This window comes from Lagopus leucura, unplaced genomic scaffold (assembly GCF_019238085.1).
Source record: "Lagopus leucura isolate 7727_CA_CO unplaced genomic scaffold, USGS_WTPT01 Super-Scaffold_100001, whole genome shotgun sequence".
Lineage (NCBI taxonomy): Eukaryota > Metazoa > Chordata > Aves > Galliformes > Phasianidae > Lagopus > Lagopus leucura.
The window spans coordinates 74,612,749-74,621,936 of record NW_024962262.1 but is presented as its reverse complement, the minus strand read 5'-3'; the positions used below and the strand labels follow the sequence as shown (position 1 = coordinate 74,621,936).

Sequence of the window (9,188 nt, the reverse complement as noted above, 5' to 3'; positions counted from 1 at the left end):
GCAAAGTACTTTGTTATTCTACAATGACTCAAACAAGCAGGGAGATTGAAGCCAGGGGTACTGAGAATTGCAAATCTAGAGAGGAACAAGCAGGTGTTTTTAGTGGACAGTCAATGACCACAGAATTTACTCCCCCCTTGTTGCACTGGCAGGTTTGGCATTGTAGGAAGCTTCCAGTTGATAATGTGTCAGACATTTGTCTCTGCAACTAAGCCCTTGTGACAAGAGGATTAGGGTGTGAATAAGACCAAAAAAACTAGCAATGGAAAATATCAAATGTGGGTGCAAATTCGGACAGCAAACACAAGCACTCTGTTAGAACTGGGCAGCCCTAGCACCACAGTGCCAAGATGTGGCACCTGCAAAAAAATATTTCAGATTAAAACCTGACATAAACTATGTGCTATGAGCAATCGCCTGTTATTAAGATTGAGGTCACTTGTGAACATAATCTAGCCTGCTCAAGCAGAAGGCAAATATACATATGTAGGAGCAACTTGGCACATGGAGTACGATAAAAAACTACAATACCAAACCAGCTGCTTTAGCTGGCTTGCCTATCTTCACTTCAGAACTGAAAATGAAGACTGCTCTAGGTATGAATGAAGATACCATTGTTGGCTATAAGTGTCCACAGCCAGGTATGGCTCACCTCTCTTTAAAACACCCAGTTGATCCTCATGTAAGATTTTCAGGGCAGTCAGGCTTTGTGCTGCACAGCTTCTGGCATGAACGCACACCTGCCTCAGTAGAAAAGAATCCCTATTGAGCAGACAGAAACCTAACATGTAAAACTTCATGTTATACATAAAACTTCTCCTTAAATAATTGCTAAGTGGTCAAGTCATTTAAAAATGAGTTTAAAATCAGCTCTGAAGAAATGATTATATAGACTTCTCTTTTAGTACACATTTATTACCTATATTACCTATGAAATACGTTAACATCACATATTCAAAATACAAGTTTCTAATAAAATAATCAACTCAAACAGGATTTATTCCGTTCTTTGCAGAGACAACTGCTGCTAAAGTTGCATAGAAATGTAAACAGGTATCAAAAATCTAAGGCTGAAACAGGCATCTGCTAAGGAAGTAACAACTTCAGCTTCTGTCAGAAGAATCTAACACACAGTAACAACCCTCTTTGCAAACCAAACAGTGTAAAGAGGCAAAAAGTGCTTGTGGAGCTTCATCTTGGTCCCCATTTGATGTCTTTCACGCCATGAAATTGTCTTTTCAAAGCATGGCTGTCTGCCCACTCAGCATTTAGAAATGAATCGTCGTCGTCCTCTTCAAGTTTCTATGAACAGAACCAACAGGTTAAGGCAGCAGTAATGAAAGGAACTTGTGCTTAGTCTCTGTGCTACCATAGCTCACAGACAGTTAAAAGGACGTTGTTACCTTAAGTTCTTCTTGCTTTTTGTAGTAATACAGCATCATCTGTTTTTGCTCTTCATGGCTAATCAGGGGCTCACGTCCTGGAGCTCCCTGTCCTTTCTGAAAGGGAAAGCATACATTTCTTTCAGATGGTATTTGATACAAATCATAAAATCATAGAATCACAGAATAGCCTGGGTTGAAAAGGACCACAGTGACCATCCAGTTTCAACCCCCTGCTGTGTGCAGGGTCGCCAACCACCAGTCCAGGCTGCCCAGAGCCACATCCAGCCTGGCCTTGAATGCCTCCAGGGATGGGGCATCCACAGCCTCCTTGGGCAACCTGTTCCAGTGCCTCACCACCTCTGTGTGAAAAACTTCCTCCTAATATCTAACCTAAACCTCCCCTGTCTCAGTTTAAAACCATTCCTCTTGTCCTATCACTATCCACCCTCATAAAAAGAGCAGGAGAAGCTGCTAAGCAGAGATAGCAAAATCTTTCTTCAGACAATAAAATCTCTCAAATTTAACAAGATTTTCAGGACAGGAAAATAAAAGAAAACAGGATTACTGAGGCTGTTTTACTTAAACTTCTGCTCTGAAAGACATCAGAAATCTCTCAGCTTTAAGGCCATTCCCAGTGTCTCAGAATGGGCTAATTCATCTTTAGCTCCTCTTGTAACATAGACTCAAGATGGCTTACAACTTGGTAAAGAAAAACAGCTACAAAACACTACAGATAAAAATTATTTGTTCCTACAAATAAAAGAAAAAACTTTCCAGTCCATTATCTTCATGGAAGAAGTGATGCACGCAGCAGAAAATAGCTGATGATAGCTATTGTCAACAATAGCAAACAGAACAGTTTAAATAAAGATGCCAAATCCCCTATGGAACAAAAATGGTCTGGCTTGCTTTAAATTAGCTCTGCAACTCAAGAATGCAGGCATCCACTGCGAGATAAGAAAAACATCATACTACTTCACATTCTCTGAAGAGATCCCTCAACTGATTAAACAGTAAGACAACTTTCCTGGGAGCCTGCATTTCGATGGCTCTTCAATAGCCACAGCATTTTTCAGCCAGTCAGATAGAAAAGAGAAAGCAATTCCAGTTTTACAAATGACAAAAACATGTGTCACTTGATGAATCTTTAAGGAATCCAATTACACACTCTTGCAGATTGTAGCCATTCCTGCTTTCCAAGGCAGAGAACCTTTTACTGCCATAAAAGTGAAATGAATCTCAAGAATAATTCTGAGCTATGGGCAAGTACCGCCCATAGGAAACGTCAGTCATCTGATATTCATAAATGCATCCTTTGAATGGGATACACTGAAAGTGAACTGAAAATCCAAAAGTTCTTCCCTTGAGTAAGGCTTTCTCACCTGAGATGAGCAGAACTGCACAGTTCTGCACTACTTTGTCTAGAAAATTGCAAACGACCCCATCAACTTACTACTTAGTTCTGATAATGTGAGAACATGACCATGGTGTCAGCTGCCAGCACACACTTAATGACAGATTTTTGCTAAAGCATTCGGTCTATAAACTGAGGGGAAGGGGGAAATCTTTGCTTCAGTTTTTGCTCACTCTGTCAGAAGTCAGCTCAGAGGTATGTTCACAAGCTACGTGTGTCTCACCACATCTGTCTGGAAAGTCTGATCTCCTTTATGAGGTTCAGCTGCTTCAGAGCTTTAAGAAGCACAGCTGACAGCACAGCTGAGCAGTGCACGTGCAGCAGCTGGTTTTTTCCTTCTAGCACTCAGTGAATTCTCACTGATGACTCTGGGATAGCCTATGTTTGGGCCCCAAATATACAACCTGTGTCTTCAAAGAAGACCAGTTCACAACGCAACCAAGACAACTTGAGGACCTGCCATCAAGAAACTCAGGGCACCACATTTAGGAAGGCACGGAGTTGCAGAGATTTTCTCTCAATGCACAGACATAAGAGTTAATGAAGGTATTCTGCCTAATGTTCTGCACTGAGATGGAACTGAGAGCCAGCTGAGTTTTTCTGTGTGTTTTAAAGCTTTTCAGGTTGTGTTCAAACAAGTTCTAAGTATCTCTTTGGTGCACTTTCATAAAGTGTTATGGAGCAGGTAATAGGAATTAGAATATTTAACTGATAGGCAAAGGAATTACTAAAAAAAATAATTGAGATATAATAAACTAGAAGCTTAAAAAAAAAAAAAAAATGTTATTTTAAGACACTTAGGCTGGATCTAATTCTAAATCATTTCATACACCTAATAACAGTTCTCTACCATAGAGAATTGGACTGCCAAGAAGGAATAACAAAGAAATCAAGTGGTGATACTCACTTTCTGTATCTTGACAATGATGGTGGTTTTCTCATTTCTGCCTACATAGTCGGAAAGCAGCTTTGTTTCTTTCAGCTCTTTTCCTGCCCACCATAACTGCACTTCGGATTCTTCTATGACTTCAAGCCCAGCCTGTGGCAAATAAACAAGGTAAAGGGTGTGCATGGGAGAACTTACTGGGGTGGAGAAGGCATTCTCTTATTTATTTTTGCTAAAACCAGATATTTTTTTCCTGGAAAATAAACCTGGAATTAACAGGAAAACCATTTTCCCTGATTTTACACTTTAGCTCTCTTTTATTGTACTTTTCATATTAAATGTTCATATCCCATTCAGTTTTAATTTAACAGAAACACTCTGCAAAGCAGATTTTTAATACTGACCTTAAAAAGAACAGACAAGCTATTTAAATTGGGTCCCAGGCTTACTTGAAGTCAGCTTTTATGTAACGTTTAAAATACTCTTCATTCACCTTACTACTGCAGCAAAGCTGCTGGTGTGCTTTCATGTGAAGTATCAGACAATAATACTTAACAGAATTTCTCACGCACATGGAAACAAATTCACCTTAACTGATAAAGTGGGGAACAACAGCATAGCACAGCTGGAACCCAGACACAACATACAACACAAAAACACGACTGCATACGTGAGTTCCTGCCAAGTCTTCCTTATCTTCCAGCTCCATCCTAACTGGATCGTATGGAGGCAATCCCATTGGATACACAATCATCACAGCCCCTCGGAGCTGGTCCAATGCATCTTTCACCATCTCCAGATTAACACACACATTGGCCTGAACTTGTTTCTGAAAAACAGGCAGGGGTCATGGATAATTTTCTATATACACACACGTAGACATATACAGAGGTAGATGAAGAAAGACCTTGCTTCACAGTGATTTTAAAAGTTTATCAGTGGGATATTCGAACACAGCTGTCTACACAGATATTAGGCACACAAATATATATGTAAAATACTTCCTAAGTTGTGCAGAGTGCACATAGTAACAAATGTCTGTGGAATACAGGCACTCAGGTATGTACACATACGACTGCAGAAACTGGATGGGAAGCCTTTTGTTCCAAGTACTTGCAATTCACCAACAAGGCTCAAGTCGAATTAAAGTGAGGACTAGAGAAAGGATCTAGAACTTGTGTCTTCAGTAAGATTGGGGGTGAGCGTGAGTGAAAGAGTAAAGTTTGGCATACTCATGCAAAGACCTGAAAGACCCTGAGATCATTCCAAATCAGACTGCAACAGACAAAGGGGGAAAACAACCAACTAATCATACAAGGTGCATCTAGAAAAGAACAACAGAAGCTTTTTCCTCAGTGATTGAACAGTTCCAATTTGTGTAAGAGACAACAAAAGAGCAAGAGAATGCTGCCTCCTGGTGGCCATTAGTAAGCTCATTAACTGATGAGTCAAATTGGTATCTCAACCTCAGAAGATTAACACACTTATCAGCAACGGAATTGTCAAGAAGGCCAATTCAAGCTCACAGGCAACACTAAAAATTGATTAACTATCTGTACATGGCTTAAAGCTGTTTTAGACTTCCATACCTATTAATTCCCAGAAGCAGAGGATTGAGAAGAAGAGAAGAAAATAGCTTGAAAGTATTTACCAAAACATTAATCTGATAACAAACGTTCCTGAATTTGCATTTCAAAGTTGTATGAAAGCTGAGACACTATGCACAACATCCACACATTTGGTAAGGCAAGCTGAGACTATAGTCCCATGAAAGCATACTCTCATGCTTACCTTTAAGCACACAAAGTCACAGAGACCGAGTGCACATCTGATTGCTTGTAAAACCAAGGCTTAATCTCGGAGATTAGAGTGTTTCAATTAGCCACAGGTAACAGTCAAAAGACTGTGTTAGTGAGCAAGAGGTATTTTATTCCAGGAACATCACAGTACACAGTTAAATTTTCACCAGAAAACACGACAAGCATTCACCTAAAGAATGCATCAGTAGCAAATTAGGAGTGTGTGGATGAAATTAAATGCAATTTAATCATTCAGCGAGGTCTCGGCTGCCAGCATTCGCTTGGTGTTTAATACCTGATTCCTTCACTCGTTGAACCAGCTTGCCAGAAGCCATTAAGAAAATCATTAACAGAAGCGTGAGTTTCTGCTAGATTATTCCCATCACTGCAGGATATTAATCAAAAACTGTTTGCCTTTGCACTGAAAAAAGTCCACTTTTAATTAAGCTGTGTAACTACGTGGCCCCTATTAGGAAAGTCCCATGTATCACATGCTGCTTTGGAAAACTTACCCTAGAGATTAATGCCTTGGCTTCCTCTATGGTCTTTCTTATAACCTGCTGCATTTTTTCATTTGGAGCTAGAAAATAAGAGAGATGTACTCAATAGTCTATATTTGCTATAAAAACAAGCTAAACAAAGCAAAACTAAAAGAGGGAACACCAACCAAAACACACATACAAATCCCAAGGAATCAAGCAAGCTGCCTGTCCAGGTTATTCTCTACTGCAAGCAAATGAAACATTGTTCAGCCACAAAGCAAGAAACATACTCACTGCTAAACTGTAGTCCATTTACCACACGGATGCTTTAGTATCAAGTTTCTTACTAACTTAAGAAACAAAATAGCATTTCTCATGGGCACAGTAAAACACAGCGTTCCCTGGAGACATCTGACTGATACTGGGAACTTCACCAAAAACAAAAATACTGATTGAAAAGCAACAGCCATCACCTCATGCTCACCACAACCCAAAGCAAGACTCTCTCTCATCTGACTGTTGTGGACTGTACTGGCAGATGTGCTTTATGGAATTGCTCAGGTTGGAAAAGACCTTCGAGATCATCAAGTCCAATCTCAACCTAACCATACTTACCTTAACTGATGAAGATACAACAGATGATAAGGTTTTTATGTTTTGTAGTTGTTCCTGTCTCTAGGCTCTGGATTCTGCTCTGGCTTTGAAGGCTTTCCCACCAGTTAGCATTATTCTACCATGCGCAGACTAAAGTTAACTCTGCATAGCAAAAGGGATCATCTCTGCCTCTTGCACAAATAGCTTTAATCAGAAACAACAGCTTGGAGCTTGCTGGCTTTTTTTTAATCCTAATTAAAATCCCAAAGTAATTTGCAAATACAATGCACATTTTACATCACAGCTATCTATTTTGACTGCTTTAAAAATTGTCTCCTTGCAAACAAAAATGCAATTAAATCATACTCATTTGCAGCTACACATTTAAATGCATCATTTAATTTGGCCCACATTTGCATACTATTCAGTATTATAACTGTTAATATTAAGAAGCTGTCCACCTGCTAACAAATAAATGCCTGACCCAGACTACAAGTCAGAGTGGTCGTATCTTCATGTTAAGGCTGACTGCTAATTTTTACTATAAGGCCTGACAATGCTCATAACTGTGGTAATTCTGAACACAAATGAGCACTCCAAGGCACGTGAGAGAGGCTCAACCACTTGGCTGAGGTAGGAGGGAAAGCATCCCTGTATATTACAATTCAGGAGAGGTTCAATTTGCTTGGGGAATGTATTGCATTAGAAGAACTATTTACCCCCAAACCCCCAAAAGATATTAAGAACAAGCTACTTGTGGATGTCAAGTCAAAGCTGCATTATTCAAAGATTCCTCCTTTACTGAATTGCCCTGCAACCCAAGCCTACAGGGTTGTTGAACAGAGAGCAAGAAGACAGAGCCTCTGCTGCACAGACAGCCTTCATCCTCTTGTCTCCAAAGTGGAGGGGGAGTGGTGCTTGATACATGCACCACAAGTTAAGGCCATAGTACCTGGAAGAATTCTAGCACTTGTCTGCTTATTTTTGGAATTTACTTCTAAGTGGCACAGTTGTGAAGTTAAATACCATATGTGCTGAAGAGATGTAACACCACTTAGGCTTTTAAATCAACATTACGTTAGGTCCTAATTTAGGATTTAGGTATGTACAGAATCACAGAACGGCGTGGGTTGACAAGGACCACAAAGATCATCCAGTTTCAACCCCCTGCTGTGTGCAGGGTCACCAACCAGCAGACCAGGCTGCCCAGAGCCACATCCAGCCTGGCCTTGAATGCCTCCAGGGATGGGGCATCCACAGCCTCCTTGGGCAACCTGTTCCAGTGCCTCACCACCCTCTGTGTGAAAAACTTCCTCCTAATATCTAACCTAAACTTCCTCTGTCTCAGTTTAAAACCATTCCCCCTTGTCCTACCACTATCCACCCTTGTAAACAGCTGTTCCCCCTCCTGTTTATATGCTCCCTTCAAGTACAGGAAGGCCGCAATGAGGTCTTCCTGGAGTCTTCTCTTTTCCAAGCTAAACAAGCCCACGTAAATGATAGCTTTGGTGATTCATTGTGAAAACAGGCTATTAAATAGATACCACTTAACAAATCTATGCCTTTAGCATCCTTTGTTCATAGGATGACAGCAGTAATTGGCAAACAAACATTATCTGGCTAACCTGCTGGCCTGATAGATATTAAGTATGCAATTGCTGATTGGTTTTATATTCTTTTCAGGATAGCAAAGCAAAAGGATAGGTTCAGAATCACAATTTCCACATTTGTGATGACATCAGCAAGAGACACCCATCTGTACCATATTTACCATGCCCGTTCCTTCGTCCAATCTCATCCTTCTTGAAGACACTCCCACCACTGGGAACGCATTTTTCTGCCCACTCGTCCTTCAACTTCAGTTCTTCAATCTGCTCATCCGTCAGCCCTTGCATATTGAGCGGTAAGTATGCACCGTGCTCCGCCAGCTCCTGCATCTCTTGGTCAAGCGTTTAGAGCACAAGGTTAGAAATCTGCTTTACTGAGAACACACCGCGTACAAAACCCTCTCAGAAAAACGCGTACGCTGCCAAAGCCCGCACAGAGCCTAGGATTTGAGGCGGGGATCCCCGCTCCCTTGAATTCGGGGACGCGAAGCCCTTCCCGACTCCCGCAGGCCCAGAACCCGCACGCAGCAGCGGGGCGGCGGGCCGGTACCTGCGCACAGCCGCTGCACCTTCAGCCTGCCGTTGTAAATGCGGGCGACGAGAGGCGCCAGCTCGGCGAGGCGGGCGCTGCAGGCCGCCTCCAGCAGGAACTGACTCTCATCGCCACGCTTCACGTGCAGCCGCACCATGGCGGGGCCGGGCCGGGCCAAGCCGAGCGGGGAGACGACGGCGGGACCCCGCGGTGGCTCCGGAGTCGCGATGCGCATGCGCGGGGGGCCGTTGGAGCCGCTACCCGCCTCCCCGCGTCCGCAGCAACGCACGCACCCCTCTGGATACGGGCGGGGAGACGGCGCTTCCGCTTCCGCCCTAGGCGGGGCGGGGGCCCTCATCGGGCCAATCAGGGCGGCGCAGTTGGGGCTGTTCAGTCCGGAGAACAGGAGGATTAAGGGAGGCCTCATTTCTCTCTACAACCACCTGAAGGGGAGCTGTGGTGGGGTGAGGGTGGCGTCTTCTCCCGGGT

At 42.5% G+C, this 9,188-nt stretch overlaps 1 protein-coding gene across 1 annotated transcript; it reads right to left on the bottom strand.

The window, feature by feature from the left end:
- Nucleotides 1-966: 966 nt before the first annotated feature.
- On the bottom strand, nt 967-8,884 carry CFAP298 (cilia and flagella associated protein 298). The gene is made up of 7 exons (XM_042868457.1): nt 8,718-8,884; nt 8,332-8,499; nt 5,997-6,064; nt 4,356-4,514; nt 3,707-3,838; nt 1,404-1,499; nt 967-1,302 (listed from the first exon to the last, which is right to left on the bottom strand). Exons 1-7 carry the CDS (start codon nt 8,854-8,856, stop codon nt 1,192-1,194), a joined length of 873 nt encoding a protein of 290 aa, XP_042724391.1. The 5' UTR covers nt 8,857-8,884; the 3' UTR covers nt 967-1,191.
- Nucleotides 8,885-9,188: the final 304 nt, after the last annotated feature.

Bases quoted from the DNA above. Each gene is read 5' to 3' on its own strand.
- CFAP298 (XM_042868457.1), bottom strand. From the start codon at position 8,856: ATGGTGCGGCTGCACGTGAAGCGTGGCGATGAGAGTCAGTTCCTGCTG. The intron at 4,515-5,996 runs GTAAGTTTTCCA...CCTGTTTTTCAG, and splicing joins CCAAGGCATTAATCTCTAGG to AAACAAGTTCAGGCCAATGT. The intron at 3,839-4,355 runs GTATGCAGTCGT...TATTTGCCACAG, and splicing joins AAGACTTGGCAGGAACTCAC to GCTGGGCTTGAAGTCATAGA.